Source organism: Coffea arabica, chromosome 2c (assembly GCF_036785885.1).
Source record: "Coffea arabica cultivar ET-39 chromosome 2c, Coffea Arabica ET-39 HiFi, whole genome shotgun sequence".
Taxonomy (NCBI): Eukaryota; Viridiplantae; Streptophyta; class Magnoliopsida; order Gentianales; family Rubiaceae; genus Coffea; species Coffea arabica.
Window position 1 is genome coordinate 75,072,406 of NC_092312.1, and position 20,101 is coordinate 75,092,506.

Genomic DNA, 20,101 nt, shown 5'->3' on the forward strand with positions numbered 1-20,101 from the left:
ATTGGCATATATGACAGACGGGTTTCGTTTCAGATTTCATTTGTCTAACCGGGCTTGAGCACTCATTATGGGCCTCAGATTTTATATTCTTAAAAAAGAAACAGAATATGTTAACCCAAAAAAAAAAGCGACAAAATACAAAGAAGTGATCAATCTATTTTTTAATTTTTTTAATATTTCTTAACATAATACAAGAATAAAAACTCGGTAGATGTGACTTAGATACATAGTGGTTAAGGCTCACCCAATATGTGTGCTACTAATAAAAAGATATTAAAAATAATTAGTATTATTTTTATTGAAAAATAGTAATTTAAATAATTAAAGTGTTGTAGTATTTTAAAAAACTGATAGTTTTTTGTTCCATGAGTGGTAGTTAAGTCAGTAGATCTAGAATGGTTATAGGGAGATTCATAGTTAAAACGATGTAATTCTCTTTTAAAATTAAGGGTTGCGAGAGTTTGAAAATTTTTATGTCTTATTTAAAAATTAGAGCATGTTACGTTTTTCCTTTGTTGTTGATTGATTTACATGTTCATTGCTCTTTTTAATAAACAAATGAATCTGTACATCTTAAGAGGAATTGTACCCTTTACATCATAAAACGTTAGTATTAGTTAGAATCTATTGTGGTATTAGAAAAAAAAACGTGGAAAACACTTTTCCTAATGTACATAATACAAGAAGCAAAATGTTGCATCTTCCATTTTATTAGAAACCGAAAGAAACTACCAGTACTCGGTATTGTCTTCCATTAGAAAATCGAAACTACAGTACTTGCCTTTGTCTGGCATTAGAATCGAGAATTGTATCATGCATTACTATAACAATTACCACACTCATCATTCAAGGTACGTGTTGACAAGGGATATTTTTGGAAAGAAAAATTTGTAACCTACATACAACAGAATTTGGAGTTTGATATAATGGATAGCAAACTTTGATACTTTGGCACAATCAATAATGGTAGCCTTAGCCAACATGGCCTAGCCTAGAATAGCATATATATATATATATAAGTAGGCATAATATTACAGCCTTATTTTTTGTTGTTTTAGATTTTACACAATCTAATTATAAAAATTCATCACAAAATAATCAGAATCAACAAAAATTAATCATTGGGTGATTATAAATTTTAGCCTTTTGATTACTAAAAAAATCTATGATCAGAATACAAAAAAAAAAAGATGATTACCAACAGAGAAGAATGAAAGTTAGAAGAGAGAGCAAACCCAAAAAAAATACGAAGAAATGTCAACAAACAGGGCAAAGAAAGAAAAATATATAAACAAGCGTTATATTACTAGACAAAAAAAAAAAAGGATGATTACAAACAGAGAAGAATGAAAGCTAGAAGAGAGAGCAAACCCAAAAAAATACGAAGAAATGTCAACAAACAGGACAAAGAAAGAAAAATATATAAACAAGCGTCATATTACTGGACCCAAAAAAAAAGGATGATTACAAACAGAGAAGAATGAAAGCTAGAAGAGAGAGCAAACCCAAAAAAATACGAAGAAATGTCAACAAACAGGGCAAAGAAAGAAAAATATATAAACAAGCGTTATATTACTGGACAAAAAAAAAGGATGATTACAAACAGAGAAGAATGAAAGCTAGAAGAGAAAGCAAACCCAAAAAAATACGAAAAAATGTCAACAAACAGGGCAAAGAAAGAAAAAAAAACATCATACATCATATACACTTCAAAAAAATGATCAAATTCAGAGTCCCAACCTGGAGAAATCGCGAAATTAGAATAGCAGATTATCCTTTGAAATTTCACAGGAAAAAGAAAAAGGAAAATGTAAAATAATCAAACTGAAGAAAGAGACGAAAAGGTCTCTGAGGTGATGACTGATGAACCAGGAGGCAGAACTGGAGAATGGAGGGGTGCCGCTGTTATGGAGGCTGGAGAGTACTGGTACCACTGGCACGAGCAGCTCCAGCTGACACTCTTTTTCGCCATAATTAATTACTTTTGGAATGGGAGCATTGGTGAGAGGCGTTTCGCGCTATAAAGCGGGTGACTATTTTAGAGCAGACACGTGGACATTCCTGTGCAGAGTGTTAACTTTGTGACCCTGTGATGCGAGTATTGGTGGAGATCGGATCTCCGATTTTGGAGGACGTGATGTGAGCTGCACAATCTTGGGTTTTAGTTGAATATGGGGTGAATGTCGGATCTTTGTGACTAATTGCCATGTGGCCTTTGGTGTTGTCAAAGCAACTTCTGCACCAAGTTTCCTTCTTGTGCTTGCTTTAAATTAAAAAAAAAAAAACCATACATCCTCCCTTCTCTCTCTTGTTTTTCTTTTTCCTTTCTGGTTTTCTTAACCAAGAAAATTACATTACTAATCCATCATCTTCAATGAGGTTAGTATCATTTTCATGGTTATGTTTCTTTCTGCCTTTTTAGCGAACAGAATTGAAGTGTAGGAAATTAACCAGCAAACAATACCCATGAAAGTCATAAACATCCAATTTGTCCCGCAGGAAAGTTTGTTTGGATAGTGGATTATTTCCCCAAATATATTTGCTTACATCACCATTATAATTTTCAATACAGCTTTTTATCTTCCCAATTACCTTTTTTATCTCACATACATCATATCACAAAAGGTGTTAAGTAAAAATATCTCAAATAATTTACAATCCAAACAAATTTGATATTATAAGTTTAATACAGTTTCTCCTGGAATTAATGCCAACTCTGTTTCTGTTTCTAATTTCTATAATGCAACCGGTACCAAGATATTATAAATGAATACATTAAAGAATTTACTGCTCCATCCATCTCATTATGATAGTCTTGATTTTTTTCACACAATTTAAGAAAAATAAAAATTAGTAAACTTTATTAGAAGAATAAATCTAACATACTATTTTCTTAAAATACCCTTACATTAATATTGTAATTTCTCTAATACAATCAAGAAATTAAAGTCCCTCAAGCAACCCACACACATGTGATACATTTGTCCATTATCTTAGAGTTCATATTTATCAATTTTGTGAGCAAACATGGCCTAGCCTAGAATAGCATATATATATATATATATGTGTGTGTGTGTGTGTGTGTGTAAGTAGGCATAATATTACTTTTGTAGTTTTAGATTTTACAAAATCTAATTATAAAAATTGATCACAAAATAATCAGAATCAACAAAAATTAATCATTGGGTGATTATAAATTTTAGCCTTTTGATTACTAAAAAAAATCTATGATCAGAATACAAAAGCAATAAAAAATATCACATAAATTAATTATTCAAAATCAAAATTTATAATCAATAAAAATAATCAACCGAAAATAAGCCCTACACCTACGGCGAAAAGGTGTCATTTCATTTTGAGTCCGACATATTTGACAAGGAAGTTTGATACATTGGCACAGGCAGAAATGTAATTAGCTTTAGCCTTGGCCTAGTCAAATTTGCCAATGCCATAATTATTTAAAGTCACAATTTAGAACAGGGAAATGTTATCTGCAGATCTCTTTTTGTTAATCATACTCCCACTGTCATTTTATTCATATAATTTTCATTTGTTACACTATATGATAAAACAAATGGTAAGAGTGTGCATGACTGATGAATAATCTTTGTGATTCAGCGCAGGGAAGAGATCAAGAAAGGCCAAATCAGATCCTTTATTCATATCTGTGTTACTTGGGAACTAAAATCTCCAGAAATTATTCACGTACAGAATCATAGTTGGTAGGGACTCATTTCCCCTGAATAAGTCGTCTAAGCAAAGAGAAACCAGCTAGCAATTGCAAGCCAGAGATTGGCTTATATTCCAGATCGGTCCGCATTACACAAATGAATCAAGAATCAGACCAGTCTACGTCCACAGTTCCCCGTTTACTTTTTGGCATTCTCCGAGCCTCCCAAACTGCTCTAGAAGCATCAATAATGTTGTCATCACATCGAGGCTGGAAATCGTGGTCTTTATCCCAACCCATTGTAGGCTCACATTCATCAACCGCCATGGCCTGTACACTCCTTCCATTACCATAAATGGTAGTATTCTTGATGCATCTCTTTTGATGCTTGAACTTGAACCAACCCGTTGATAGTGCCACCACCGGCAAGTCATCAGAGTGACATTTGTCATCGCACTCTGATGGCCGGCCATCACCGTGCTTCTGAAAAGTGAAAGCTGCTCGGGGTCAAAACAGCCTTTGTCCTGCCAGTCACCGGTGGCGAGCACTTTAGTATAATAGTAGTATTGTCTCTGTGCTGCATCAACCCTTCTCCCACTCCAGTAGATGGTGATGTTGTTCAAGCACCTACTCCGCTGGTTGAACCATCCACTCGACAGCGCCACCACCGGAGTGTCGTCCGAATGGTACTCGATATCGCACTTCGACGTGCCTCCGCCATCGCCGCCTTTCTGGAAACTGTTGATTGTCATGGCTGCCTTTGTACGTTTTGAAACTCCGGGTGAACATTTGTACGTTGTGTAAGTCTGGCCTTGTCTGCCACAATCCGCGTCATTTTCTATGTTGCAATGCCCTGCTGGAGGTTTTTTGCACCGTATTTTTCCGCTGGGCTTGCAAGATGAATGAGCTTCGATAGTACTCGAAAAGATTGCAAAAAGAATACAATGACAGAATGCTAGAGCAGGGATACTTGTTCCTACTCGTTGCGTCTCATTTTAGACTTATTTTCTTTCAAGTTCTTGTGTAGTAGCAATGGGTTTGTGAGCCTTAATTTATAGTGAATGGTTAAATTGTTTAACTTTTTTTTTTCTAACCTGGGTGCATTATGAGGACCGCGGTGTATCCCTGATTTGGTGTGTTGGCTCATATGCTAAGTGGCTCGAGTCGAAGAATGCTCCGGTCACCAAAAATTTGATCAAATTGAATAACTGTTTCAATTTCCATGACATTGCCAATTTAGCTGTACAGGGTTGGAAAATATTGAAGAGAAATTTGGGGGCATTCAATTGGATCCAATCATATAAACAAGGAAGAATTAAGCACCCCTTTTCTCACTATGGGAAAATTTGATAAAGTTAATGAAAAAGGGTATAAAGATATATATATATATATATATATATATATCTTTATAGATTGATGTAGTTTTTATTAAATTTGATTTACATTCATATCACTTTGTTATGTGCTTAAATTTTTGGATAAATTATATTTTACCTCTTGTGGTTTAACGCCTTTTTATATAACTTTTCTATAGTTTCAAAAGCTTATACAACTCTTTTATGATTTAGACTAAAGTATCAAAATGATAGAATTTGCATCCGATAATAGTGTTAACTAAAATGTCAAAAGTACCCTTATATAAAGTTAGAAATTATTTTTTAATCATGGAGGGTTATGTATATATTTTGAAAATCATACGAGAGTTGTGTGATAAAACACTAAATCATAAGAGAGTTATGTTGTAAAATACAAAACTACAACGGGTTAAATTGTCATGCATGTTAGGTTTACATATTTTAGTCATTGAAGTCATTTTAATTTCTAAATAAAGGTAATATCGATATTTTTGTGAATTTCATTACAAAGGATCATTTCTGTTACTTTTACATTTTAGTCCAAACTATATATGTTGGGATTATGTATAATTTTTAAAACTACGTAGAAAATTGCTAAACCATAGGAGGGGGGGGGGGGTAAAATGTATATGGTACAACATATTAACCCAATAATCGTGTAAATTAATCCAATACGTGAGAATAACAATTTACATGAGAACCAGAACTTGTAAGAAATATACCAAATAGATGTACCAAGACAAGATTGGCCCTATCTTAACCTGTCCGTCCAGATTTACATCCGATTGCTCGACATTTTTTGATGATGAATGCATAGATCTGCTTAACAAAGAGAAATAAAAAAAGATTGCTTTTACAAACAGTGAATACGTTAGCAAGATCAGTATGAAACAAAATACTAGTAAACTAAAAATTGCTATAGAAGATCCCTAGCCTGACTACATATGGTAGCATAGGTCACCCTTAAAACTCCAAGCCTGGAATTAGATCTTCTAGCTGGAATTAATAGATCAGATGATGAGGAATTTTAGCTCAGTATCATGCCTTCTCATAATATTTCTTTTTCTTTTTACTCATTCCTCAGATGGTAAACTCCAAGCCTGCAAGCCAAATGGTAAAGTTAAAGGCACAAAGTCACCAACTGGGCTATGCAAACAAGAATACTACACTGATTTTCTGCAGTGAAGGAAAGATTTATCCCACTTAATTACCAGTGCTGCCTGGCCTCCGGTATCTAAAAACAGCAAGGCGGTTCTGACTTAATTTGACCAGTTTTGAGGGTGATATATTGGAGCCAACACCTACGGACCATCTAGCTGCGATGGCAAGTTCCATACTGATGAAATGCTCATCGTGGCGCTTTCGTCGGGGTGGTTAAACCATGGGGAGAGAGGTGTCTCAACAAATTTGATGCTAAACTCGATGTGATTCTTCTAAACAAATTTGGATGGCTCATAAAATAGCATCTGTTGATAGCTTAGGACCACATGGAATAATTTCGTAAAATTTCACTGGATACTAGACAGAAAGGCACATGCAACGTTAGGGGAAAAAACATCGATAAGAAAAACTGCATGGAAGATTATATTGATGGAGCAGTAATTAGTCACAGATAAACTTGATTATTTCTTGGTATTGGTATCTATCACTACTCGTGTTAGATGATAAACAGAAACACAAATGTAGAATGTAAAATATGGTGATATTCTTCAAGCATCATGCTCTGTGGATGTCGAACCAACGAGTCGACAGTGCCAATACCGGAGTGAGTGCTGTATGAACGCAACTTGCCATCACATTTCAATGCCCCTCCGCCGTCACCACCATTTCCAAAACCATTTAGAGTCAATATTGCCTTCGTACGTACGCCGTGAAACTCTAGGTGAACAGTCGAATATGGCGAACATTTGACCTTGTGTGCAGCATTCGGAGTTGTTATCTATCCGTGTTGCATTGGCCTGGTGGAGGGTTTTGGCCCAGCAATTTTCTACTGGGTTCGCAGGACTGAGCTTCGGTACTGCTTGAAAGGAATGCGAGAAGAAGAAGATGAAAGAATATAACCAGACAAGTGGAAGGGATCGATGCTTGATCCAAATTGTTTCCTCATTTTTCTTTCTTTCATTTTCCTCATTGTGAGGCATACTTTGATGTGAAGCGACTAAACCTGGTGAAAAAAGTATATATAGGGGTATGGTGACTTGTAATTAGATACCGTGAGATGTTGACCTGGAATGGAATCTGTTACACTCCCTATTAGTACATGTTTTGGTGGATTTGAATGATGAGCTAGAATACAATTAACAAAGAAAGTTACACTCATGTATAAAACTTTTTGCCCAATATATTGTGACATGTATGGAATTTCTCAAACGTGACACTTTTAATCGAGGACCTGAAATTTTAAAGATTTGTTGAAGTCTTTAAAAATCAGGTCAAGGGTAAAAATACTTAAAATATAGGTATAAAAAGATTGAATAATGATAGATTTTGGAACATTAAAACTAAGACTCTATTTGATTACCCAATTCAGTACTTAAATTTTAATGAATTCAAATCTTAACATAAATTTTAATGAATTCAAATCTTAACATATTCAGACCCTTTGATAACAAAAAATTGAACATCTGAATTAATTAAGTGGCACTGAATTTTCTAGACAAAACTTGCTCCCAAAATTAAGTGATATGCTATTCACTCATCACTGAACGTGATATGCACTCAAATATATTAGATTTAATTCTTAACAAATCCATTACAACTTAATGGATTTGGTCTCAGACTTCAGTTTTATCAAATACACCCTAAGATGAGACTCATCTGTAACTAGTTTGAAGGTTTATGCTCGTTCAATAAAACTTTCACTAAAAGATCACAAGTTACATATTGCAACCCTGGTCAAGGGTTCACTGGAATTCCCTTTCTTGGGTAGATATGCATCCCACAATGGTCACAGAGCCAAAAAAAAATTGATCCTTCTCTTTCAGCTTCTATACTCGTATGTCAACAAAACTATCCGCAATACAGTTGAATCCAGCTTCTTCTTCTTCAAAAGAACAAGTTTTCTGATAGTTGTTAAAGTCAGCACTTTTAAATGAGTAGTGTAATACAAGATTTTTCACTTAAAACTGCAAAAATACTACAACCACCTATGATTGGCATTGTACGAGATTTAAGGAGGAAGCTTCTCTCATCTCGTACGACTGAAGAAATTAGCTCCATGTTCACTCCATGTTCGCTTTGATTCAATATATACATTGCTCGCCTACCTACCAGTCCGGAAACTTTCATCCATGCATCAAATCAATGTCACCATGAGCCATTTGCACAGAACCAGGCCATGTGCCCATTGAAGATGTTGAAGTCAGATTCTGGCTTGGTGGAAAGCTTGTAATGGTTACAGAATTATCAACTGTCTGTTGGTCTAGATCTCCTGCACTTCCTAGACTTTGGCCATCCTTCTCCTTTGTCTTTGAACTGCCACAGACGAAGCTCCCGACTATTACCTGCAATACGGAGAGAACCCACAGAACCTTAGAATATAGAATTCGATGGAGACCATAATTTGTGCCATAATAAAGAACTACAATCTTGATATATGCTCGGTATACTCCTATTGTTACCTGATCACAAAATTACAGCGCGTTCAGCTAACATGAAGCTTTAATAAAGTTCTTGAAATCAGCAAATGACAGAAAAGAGTATGCACAAGCAGTTCACAAGAAGTTGGGAGTCCAGAATATTACAACATTCTATATAACTATTCACTTGTGCAATGATAGATGCAAATAGAAGCTAACAAGCCTCTGGATTCCTCTGATGCGTATCATAATACAAATGCAAGAGTATTAGAATGTCGAAGAAGATGTTAAAAAGTGCTACAGGATTTGATTAATTACCTGAACTGGGCTGGCTGCAATGAGGACTCCCCCAACTCCACCACCAATGACTCGACCATCGGGACTAGCAAGAGAGACACTCAAACCACCAGTACGACTATGGGAACCACTATTAGCAGAAAGAAGGTATGAGCCTGAAAGGCACAATATTTCAAATCTTCCCTACAAATGAGAGGGCAAAAAAAAAACTTAGATGTTCCATAGAGAAAGGAATGTACAAAATTTGTTGGAAAAATATAGTGGAAGAATATGAAACAAAATCATTGTTGGATAACCACTGCTTACAGAGGTAAAGGCACTTTAGAGAGTGTATCAGAAATTAAATGATGGCGACATTAAGACTTTTACATATAATGTTGTCGACAATAGGAACTCTAACCACAAAGCTTTGAGCTCACATCAGGGAAGATGAAGGAATCACCTTGACGGTTTGAGAGACCATGAAGGCGCCATGATCATTAATATATAAATACGTTTTCTGATTGTCATTAAGCTTGAACACCATAAGCAGAAACAACTAATTGCTCACATAAGCTTACATAAGAATACAGACACACACAAATTTTGTTGGTGTGCTTTTACTGAATCGCCATCTCACCTTAAAGTTTAAGATGCTGGATGCGAGAGCAGGTAGATTTACATGGCATGGTCATGAGGAGGCTGGACACTTCTCCTTAAACCAATGCCCATGGAATATTATAATGGTTGACAACAAAAACTGTTCCTAGACTGAGGAATTTTTATGCTCAGATGCCAAATCAATTACTACCTAATCTGTTATAAGTTTAGCAACTTATTTAGTTAGAACGAGTCCTTTGCACACAAGCACACACAAGGTGAATGCATGATAATTAAATATGCATGCCCAATACAGATTTTATAGATTCAACTGGGTGCAAGGATGCTTAATGCGCTGGGGAATGTGAAGGACAAAAGAAGGATTAATTTGGATAATTCAGTTCGGGATCTCTTAGATACAAAAGATCGATTTTCAGAGCATAACTTCATATGTGAAGGATGTTACCCACTTCTGGGTGACTAATCTGAATTATATGCGATTTACTAGCTCTATGTCTGTACCTCATCTGGAAGCACATAAACGTGCTTAAAATTCAAGAAGCTTGTCTGTTGTTTGCATGACTATGTCCTCTTAGACAATAAGACAGAATATCAGGATTTGGAGCTCAAACCTCATATGTCACTGTGCCACCAGAAGATGACGGCTGTCGAAGAGTCACCGTGGAAATAGCACCATTTGCTGATAAGATGCATATAGCCCGTGGTCCTTGCTGTGAAAATGACATTATCTTTGTAGTGATGTCCTGCATGAATCCCATGAAACATTTCAAGACACAGAAAGATGTGTTTTAGTATATCTTCCAAGAAAATCAAACTGCGCTTCATCATTTTAAAATAGAAGCCAAATTGAACATGAAGATCAACGAAGTTAATACATCTAGTATACACCAAATCTCATTCTATGATGCCAAGACTAAGAAGTATATGGAGTGGTGCATACTTCTCCTACAGAAATGGTAATGACATGTGGAGTAAAACCAAACCCAGCTGAACTCGACAGCCATCCACCTAGCAAAAGCAGTTGTAAATCACAACATTAGTTGAATTGAAAAATTAATGAGGGAAAGGAAATGGAACACCATAGTCTAACGGAGAGAGAATGCTTTGGCTTCTACAGATTTCAAAGTATCCAACTTCACATAGACTTGTCAGTTCAGGAAAATACTATCTAAACGAAGAGGAATAATATTGCTTCCACGTTGATTGGGCAATAAAGAGCATCAATACTATCAAATAAAATCTGAGAACAAATTAAACGTTAGGAGATATAGTTAGATAAACAAATGCAAACTTAAACACAGTTCAGCATATCAGAAATATGTGAAGGTATTCGTCTCCAGATACATGTGTTGTAAGTTAGCCTAATCCAAAAGCCTTAGAATATGCTATTGGAGGTGATGAACAGCAAAACTAACGCTGCCACTTGAGAAATCAATACCATGCTGACAAAAAGCATGATAAACAATAGAAAGAAGGAGACACAATTAGCAATAGTTTTTGGGGGAAAGAAGCTGAGTTACAAGCTAGGGTATCCATAAAGGTCTGTAAGGTTTCCGTTTCCTAAAATATTCTTCACCAAGTTATTCTTGTCCAGGATTTTGTACCCAATCCAATAGGACTAAATTCATAAGCAAATAATGTCTTCAGCCAACTAAATCTTCATGTGACCATGATAACGGTCAATCACTGTTTATCGAAATTTAGCCTTCTAAAACTAGGATTTAATATTTTGTCTGGGTTTCAGGAATTCTGCTCATATGATGTGTAATATAGGTAAGAGCAGCAGCAAGCACAGGTAGCATATTGTTTAAGCAACTAAAATTTAAATGATATTGTTTTGGGGGATCTGGATTTACTGAACTATCAGCTCATTTTCTTGCACAAGTATCTCAAAAGCAATCAGAAGGATAAGCATGTATTATCATTTACGGCTGTTGATCTTGCTCAAAACACCAAAATGCTCTTGTTCATGCTGCAAGATTCAGATTCTCTGGTATCAATAAAAGAAACAAAACTCCATATCCTTCAAATACCATTCACTGGGAAATTCTGGGCACTAAAATCAAGCTCCCTGAGCATCAAATGTTTGATGCCTCTGAACAACTGAAAAGACACAACAAGTACAATCCCTAATGTTGCCCAGATGTGGAGAGAGTGTGTGCTAAATTGTATATTAACCATAAGTCATCAACCCATTTTAAAAAAATACATAGAGTTTCACGGCTATATGATCATGATCTCTATTTACAATCACATCTTCCAGTTCCTTAAATAATCAAAGTCTCTAACTGGAAACAGGTAAATCACTAATAGTCAATGCCAACCAAATACTTTGCAAAATTTATGTTGGAACCATCAAAAGTTTACATCCTCATGACTGAGAGTTTCTGAAATTCCCCTGGTAATACAATAATGAATGGATAACTGCCTTAAAAACAAGTTCTTGGCAACATAAGAAAGATTATCTATTTTCACTGTAAATGAAGGACATTTTTTGGAAATTATTTGTTATAGGTCCATGGCAAATATGATAGCTTATATTATTTCCACATCTTTTCCATGATTTGTGTTCACTGGACACCTGTTCAAATAAGTCCAGTATGCCATATCCTGGTCTCATTTGTAAACCTCGACTTCTATTCTCGCGTTACATCTCCAAATACTAGTTATCAGGTACCAAAAAATTGAATATCACCCAAACTGGCCAATGACACATCCTGACATTGTATTAAAGCAGAAATTTGGGAGCCAGCGTTCATAGTTAGATTGCCAGGCAATGCAGAAGATACCATATCAGTAGTTCTAATGCAGTGAAGCTGAAAACCCAAAAATTATTACCAATAGAAGCTAGTTGCTGTTTCCGACCACTCCCTGGAGGTCTTCCTCGACCCCTCTTTTGAGTAGGTGTTGTAGTTGGTGGAGGAGTTGATGAAGTCGGATTCAATGCCAACGAAACCTTACCATCGGGTCCATACTTCCGAGGCCTTCCCCTTTTTCTACGTACAGGCTCACCCTGTGGCACAGCAGAAGGTGCCCCTACACTGACTCCCCGACCTGACATTGTTGAAGAAGGATCAACAGGTAATGTTGATCCAATTGAACTTCCTCCAGTATTTGGTTGAAATGATGCACTCGCCCCTGTTAATGGATATATAGTTGGTGATCCCTGTAATCCACTGCCAGAAGCAGTCACACCTCTCTGCATATAATATGGAGTCGACCCAGAAAACGTCATTGCATCCCTTCTATCCATGGGGACTTCCTGTTGTTCGCTTCTACTTCCAATCAAACACTCAAATATCCAATTCACGGAGTCAACCTAGTTTTTCAAAAGAACTTGAAACTTCTTCTCCTCTACTAAGTATCTTGTTTTTAAAAAGCCTATGCTTGATCACTCTGCCTATGTAATGCTCTTGAATCAAAACTCTTCCACCGGTACTCAAAGAGAAAACGGAGGAGGTTTTAGTAATGGAATCAAGAAACAGCGCAAAATGTTGAACATCATTCTGCTCTTTGAAACTCACATTTTCAGGCACATATGATCACCAAAATGCAGCATTAGAGAATCACAACACAAGTGGGAGGCCGGGAGCCCCATTATATCGACAAATTGCCTAATTCAGACAAAGCATTTAACATTCCAAATCAATTACAATCGTGTCAAGAGACAAACTCGAATACAAATCCGACATAATAACATATAGCCTCAAGTAGAAAGGACTTCGAAAGCAAAAGGAAGAGAGAATTCAGTATTCTTTCTTGCCGGATACAAGAATGAACATAATGAACAAAAATCAATTGATTGACTAAAAAGGACACAGAATTGAAGAAGAATAAGTCAAGTTCAAAATTCAAGATGCAATTCTAGTTCTTTAGAAATAACGAAGGGCAATAACTGAGGATATTTTACAGCTCACCAAACCAAGATAGACAAGGAGAGGCTTCGGTTCAAAGACAAAAGAAAATGGATAAAGACTGAACTAGTTACTGGTCTGGTCCACTAACTCCACTCCCTACCAACCCATATTTAACGGAGCCTTAAAACACAAAGTAGCCCTTCAAAGCAAAACCAATAAACAACGAAAACCAACGGCATTGCATATAAAACAAGAAAAAAAAAATAAAAATCTCCAGTCAATCATGTGAGCTCAGTTTCAAGAAAAGAGAATGAGCAAGTCAAAGATAGCAGCTCTGGTTGAAAATTTTCAGTTGATTTTCGAGGCTAAGATGAAAAGGGACTGATGAGAAAAGGGTTCTTGCAATAATTACAAATAAAAACATTAAGGTTAAGACTTAACAGAAGCAATGGACGGATGCAGCCCGGTGTAATGGACTTACTGTTGTAAATCTAGTTGCATAGAAGTAGAAGTACACAAGTCTTTATCTGAAATGTCTTTGCATGAAGTGAAGTGAGAAAAGCAATGGGGCAGAGAGCTTTCGCTGTGTTTGCAGGCAAAAGTGTGTTTATATCTACGGTGCTGAGTATATATCTCTTCCCTCCCTGAGTCGTGTCACTGTGTACCATGTGTACCTTGCGTCACGATTGATGAGTTCTGCTTCACTGTGCTTACTACAGTGCACCTTGCAAATTGCAAATTGAACAGAAACTGCTGCGAGGGCCAGAATCAAACAAAACTAAAGACGCCCAAATATAAAAAGAGGGAATGATTTCCGAGCAGATAATCTATTGATGTTTATTGCGTTGACAATGAAATTGAACGATGTACAGGGCAGGCGACTCATGCACAAATAGGGGATATACTAGTCTAAACACTTCAAAAGAATAGAGAATAATAGTACTACTACTAGCCAGTAGTTTCCGTAGTAGTAGTATTTTCTGAACTTGTAATTGACTCGCCTAATTTGGCTTGACCCACCCTATAATTAATGCATAATCACGTATACTATATACTTTATTAGATATTTACATATTACTAAGTAGTTTCATTTTTTTTTATTTTGAAAGATATTATTAAACATTTACTGTTAATTTTTATTTAAAAAGTTTAGTTATCCTATTGCACATTTATTAAAGATAGTTTAGCACTTTCCAATTTTACTAACGGTTTCTCATTAATTATCAAAATTAGATATTACATATTTAGTAAAAACATTTCAATTATATGTATATATAAATATATCATTCTTTCAAACTCTATCCAATGCCGTTCTTCAGTTGCATGTCTTTGTTATCGTGAAACACAGAGATCTCTCTTAGCTGGAGATATGGTAAAAAAAATATTTTACATAATTTCTATTTTTTATTAAAAATTGATGCACGATAATACTAGTAGTTAAACCGTTAATGCATGACCAGTAATTATTAATATCAATAGAAAATACCTAATTTTATTAATATATTCTGTTTAACTTCTTGTGATAACTAGTAGGAAAGTTACTCTGTGTATTTAATCATAAATGGAAATTCTTTATTGCTATCAGAATTAGGAATAAATGACAAGGGGAAGAGATGTAAACATAATAAAGAAATGGATAAGAGGAAATTAAAAAAAAAAAGGGTTATTAGATAGTATCCTAATAGTGAAGGCATTATTGCCTTTTTAGTATGCATATACAGATGGCTTTAACTATGAAGGGGGGCACTTTATAGAATTTAAGAATACAGGAGGTAATTTGTGGATGAACTGTAATTACAAGGGATAATTTGTAATTGAGCTTTATTAATTTTGTACATTATAATGTATAGTCATGGATTATATACACTACCATATATTTATACATATAATTATCTGGAGCCAGATTTTAATTGAATTGAGTCTTATAAAACACAAACTCAATCCAAAAATAATTCAAATCGCATGTAAAACGTTGAACTTAACTTCGATTATTTCATGTCGTCGAATCGACCCAACTCAGAATCGCCAATTCCCATTGACAGTCCTAAACTCAAAATCCAATAATTTTTTGATTAATAAAACACAAAAAAAAAGGAAAAAGATGAGAAATCGAAGGAGAGAAAAAAAAAAGTAAATTTTGATTTAGACAAAAGAGTATACACATCACAGTCGGATATTTTACATAACTATTGCATTTTTTTCCTACCTCTAGTTTGGGAGTTCAGATTTCAAAGGAATAGAAAAGAAAAGAAGGGAAAGGTGGACTTTCCTCCGTACGGGACAGTTAAGTGAGACGGAATAGAAAAGAAATGAAGGGAAGCCAAGTGCTGCTACAGTGCAAAATTTTTTCTGACCAAAACGGGCGGAAAGCGAAGGAAAACTGATGGAAGCTTACAAAATTTTTTCAAATTGCACATTTTATCCTCACAAAGGTATTGGATAAAATTTTATTGACATTTATATCCAAAATCATTCCATTTCTTTTCACAACTCCCAAACAACATTAAAATCTCTTTTTTTTCTTTTCTCTCGTAACTTAACCTTTCTCTTCTTTTCTTTTCCATCCTCAACTCACAAACTAGCTACAAGTTAATTAAATACACACTATTCAATGAGAAATGCTAATTGCACTACCATTGACCGTTGATCACGTGAATTCTATTTTTCATTGAATTTACCACCATCTATTTCTTTTTCCTCGAGTCAAGGATCACCAACACACAAACAGTTAGATTAAACACACACAATTACTACCATCTATTTATTATCAAGTTATTATAGGTATTGTAAAGTAAAAAGTATGAATTTTCACACGAGTAAACAAAGTCAAGTTTAACAAAATTCCCCGCAGTTACTGCATTCTTCCTTCGGAAAAGCTCCTCCACTCTGGCCCGCCATCTTTCTCCCGAAACCCCATGCGGTGCTCATCCGGACTGCAAGAGGAGAACGAGGTATTATTATTACTATTATTTATGAGCTGATGGCGCCAGTCTTGCAAGCAAAACTGAAACAGGAAACCCATCTTCCAGAGACCTGCCTAATTTCGAAAGAAAGCGACTTCAAAGTCCCTTTCAAAGAAACCCTTTCCGCCAATTTTGGAATACAAATCCAATTATCAATATATATATATATATATATATAGACGTATATATATATTTTTTTTAAAAAATTTTGCCAGAAAGTATAGCATATATCATATGCCCTGAAATCCAAAAATTTTGGACTTGTTTTCCATGTTGAACACCATTCAACGTTTAACAATTTTGGACTTCCAGAGAACTTTAAACAGTTCCTTTCCACAAGATTTGAGGTTATCATGGTCGGAAGAACGCAGGGGAGTTCAGATTCGAACTTTCAATAGATTCCGGTTGGGAGAGGAGGATACCAATTTTTTAATTGCCATACTTCTCTACCCCCCCCCCCCCCCACCAAAAACAAAAAACAAAAAAAAAAATTGCATGAATATGTTTTCCGATTACTCGTGTATCTCATATACATCAAATTACCACTGTACATTCTCAACAAAAACTCCAGAAAACAGCAATCCAAACAGGCACTCGAACCAAGCAAAACTAACGAAAAAGGTAAAACAATGCAGGGCACAAAATTATACATGAACAGATTGACGGGAAATGCCATTAATCAGCATCACTGGTTGGGGCCACTGTTTGGCGTGATAATTTTCGTGAGCTCCACACGCTTGAGTAAATGTTGTTGGAGAACAAAAAACGAAATTGCAGCATCAATCAGTCAAGAAATGTCTCTTTCCTCTTCGGTGCTGACTGACTGGAAATCCGCCCAATTACTACAATATTCTCTATTGGATATTAGAACTACAGGACGATACTCTACCCCCTTCACTTTCATGGGATGATATTTTCTTTTCTTCTATAGATAAAATCAACCATGTCATCAGCTGTATGTAGGGTAGAGTCCTTAATTTGACAAAATCAATAAGCCTGCATCATTATCATCTTTCCAACTTCTTTTTGGTACCACAAACACAATTTATCATCATCCATGTTAGATATAGACTTGTTTTAACACACTCCTCCAATTATGAAGACTAGTTCTAAATAACTTCCTCATGCTATAACCCATGAAGAAGTGATTTGTGATTGGCAAAAGATCTATGAGGAATCAACCACAGGAAGCGTAAATTGTGGAACGGGGGTCCACACCACTTGCTGGCAAGATCTTGCAAAGACTCTCCACTGCAAGCGAATAGCCAGACCTAGTACAAGTTCTACCATCTCCATGCCCCCCCCCCCCAATTTGTCAGGCTCCCCCCCCCCCCCGGCGGACACAACCAAAAAAAAAAAAAAAAAAAAAAACCCCTCTTCTGCCAGTTGACCCCAATCCTGCGAACCTGTTTAATCCTGATTATGCCAGATTCTTTAGAATGCACAAGCCAAACAGACATGCAAGAAGCAGAATTCAGGTCATATCTAATTACAACATGAGAACCTGGAAGACCTGCTATCACGCCTACTGCAAAAGGGGAAAAAAAAAAAAGGGAAGAAGAAGCTGAACAAGCATTTTTACACCTGCTGCTAATCCTTGTATCCACCATATTAATAATAGACAGATCAATCAGATTGCCAACTTTAATATACATGCTAATCTTTGATGAATTAGCAAATGCAGAATCTTGAAACAGGAAAAGAAATCTTTAGATCTCCACCATAGAACAGATCATTCTAACTCAATCTGAATCTGATCATGTGTTTAGGAAATATGTTTACAATCATGAAAGAAAGAAGCCCTCGTACCATATCAATGTAGTTATACTAGCTAATTCAGAATCTCCAAAATTCAACAGTCCTAAGTTCTAGTTCGTATGGCATGACAACATTACCTCCACTAGAATCACCAAACACCAGGCATGAGCTCAGAGAAGGGTACAATCAGATCAATTTCTTTGCTATTTCGAGTTCTCATTCAAACTTGCCCCAGACGTAACCATCTCTCATTCACTCCAAACATCCTAAAAGTAAGTTCAATTCAAACAATTTACTGCATCACCTGCTTACACATAGCATGCAGAGACTCATGGTACCAGATCAAGAGTAAAGATCTACTTCAGCAGAGCTTTTATACCTGTAATTAGGAAAGTTATGAATCTCTCACATCAAATCTCGGCTAGAGAATCCAACGATGAGGCAGATTGAGCACGAATTTATCTACAACAAACTTAACCAACCATCTGGCCAGATAAAGCATACTCCAACATTGGCATCAGAGGTATAAGTTGGATATATAACTATTAAAAGATTCTAAAAGACCAGAACTTTTTCCGACTGTTGACTTCTCAGAAACAAGTATTCGGTCATTCATCACACCAACTTTCCATCACCATTTCATCAACCAACAGAGTCTGAGCTTTGTATAATCCATGACAAACAGCAAAATTGAGCGAGCATCTTTCATAAACTGATTGTACAATTAAAAGCTAAGAGACATGTAAACATGTACATAGAAACACATCCGCATAAGACACACATAATGAGCATACAATGAAAATAGCTATGTAACTGAACTTAACAAAGGAAAGGAATTTTGTATAGCGAAACTTAATCACAGAACAAAATCATCAAGGTCCCTCAGGCTGGGTTACAACTAGGGAAATCAAACCCAAAAAAAAATAATAATAATAAAGAGTTGAGACATAGTACCCAGCTCATTGGTAACTGATACACTCTGGAATATTCCACTAAACAACTCATTTATCCACCTCCATTGCTTGAGCGGCTTTAGCTTTTGCCAATGGTGTCAATTTTGTTTTCACCTTCTTTTTGCCAACTTGAAATCCACTGCCTGCCTTCTTTTTGTTGCTACCATCCACCTAACCACATAATCAACGAACGTCAATCTTCCAGGCCTCAGAAGACGCTATAATCAACAGTCACCACTGCTCACGTTAGCCCTTTAACTTCGATAATCCAGATCCTTTTTAATCCAACATGCATGATTATTTGTCAATTTACTAACTTCCTAAGCTCATTCAAACAAAGCAGTCAAACAATTGCTGGAAGCGCACAATTCTAAATGGCTAGCTGTAATGGGCTTGTGATAATCATTTGGACTTAAAGAAATAATGAATAGAAATAATCAACAATTTGAAAAACAAAGGCGGGATTATACAAAAGAAAATGATAATTACTTTCATCTTGTTTTTCTTGGCTTGGAGCTTCTTCACCTTCTTTTCTTTCTCCGCTTTTTCTCCTTTTTTCCAGAAGAATTACAATCAGAAGCTTGTAGATGAAAATAAAATTTCAGAACAAAACAATACAAAGAGACAATACTTAAATTTAATAATCGTGAAGAAAAATAGATGAAGAATCTGACTTTGGAGGTCGAATTCGTGCTGCCTTCTTCTAAGAGCTAAATTGTTCTTCTTCGACATTATTATTAATGTACTATGCAAAAACAAACAGCTAATCAATTTTATCTGGCGGTGGCGGTGACTGCTGAGAGGCCTAAACCCTAAACCCAGACACTCAATCTCGTTTCTTTCTTTGTTCGAAAGTCACTAACTGTTATTTAATATAAGTAATAATAATGAGCTTCTTGAAGAGGCTAATTACAAATACAACCCTCAAATATATTTGTAATGTTACTTGTACCCCAATGATTTGCGTCTTACCAAATTAGAAGTTAGAAAACATAAATCACCAATGCTTACATATTTTATGAATGCCTCAAATTTGCATTCATATTTTTAACCTAAAAATATATAGTATG

The 20,101-nt window shown here is 35.6% G+C and overlaps 2 protein-coding genes and 1 long non-coding RNA gene across 7 annotated transcripts; all 3 read right to left on the minus strand.

The window, feature by feature from the left end:
• Nucleotides 1-3,832: 3,832 nt before the first annotated feature.
• LOC140035788 (kiwellin-1-like) lies at nucleotides 3,833-6,360 on the minus strand. The gene is made up of 3 exons (XM_072077183.1): nucleotides 6,237-6,360; nucleotides 4,298-4,577; nucleotides 3,833-4,046 (listed from the first exon to the last, which is right to left on the minus strand). Exons 1-3 carry the CDS (start codon nucleotides 6,358-6,360, stop codon nucleotides 3,833-3,835), a joined length of 618 nt encoding a protein of 205 aa, XP_071933284.1.
• A 1,363-nt stretch (nucleotides 6,361-7,723) lies between these two features.
• On the minus strand, nucleotides 7,724-14,248 carry LOC113728055 (AT-hook motif nuclear-localized protein 11). Of its 4 annotated transcripts, none has more exons than XR_011839672.1 (6): nucleotides 12,339-14,248; nucleotides 10,441-10,508; nucleotides 10,112-10,243; nucleotides 8,922-9,083; nucleotides 8,172-8,528; nucleotides 7,724-8,068 (listed from the first exon to the last, which is right to left on the minus strand). XR_011839672.1 is itself a non-coding variant. In XM_027252534.2 (6 exons), the coding sequence occupies exons 2-6, from the start codon at nucleotides 12,751-12,753 to the stop codon at nucleotides 8,310-8,312; spliced, it is 996 nt and encodes a 331-aa protein (XP_027108335.1). In that variant the 5' UTR covers nucleotides 12,754-13,114; nucleotides 13,839-14,248; the 3' UTR covers nucleotides 7,724-8,309. The 4 variants fall into 4 exon arrangements, 2 of the variants coding, with proteins under 2 accessions (XP_027108335.1, XP_027108334.1); XR_003457968.2 differs by having other exon boundaries at nucleotides 7,724-8,087; XM_027252534.2 differs by having other exon boundaries at nucleotides 7,724-8,528; nucleotides 12,339-13,114; nucleotides 13,839-14,248.
• A 1,752-nt stretch (nucleotides 14,249-16,000) lies between these two features.
• On the minus strand, nucleotides 16,001-19,892 carry LOC113728056 (uncharacterized). Of its 2 annotated transcripts, XR_011839674.1 has the most exons (4): nucleotides 19,706-19,892; nucleotides 19,521-19,582; nucleotides 19,033-19,202; nucleotides 16,001-16,290 (listed from the first exon to the last, which is right to left on the minus strand). It is a non-coding gene; the product is annotated as an uncharacterized lncRNA (long non-coding RNA). The 2 variants fall into 2 exon arrangements; XR_011839673.1 differs by lacking the exon at nucleotides 16,001-16,290 and having other exon boundaries at nucleotides 18,893-19,202.
• Nucleotides 19,893-20,101: the final 209 nt, after the last annotated feature.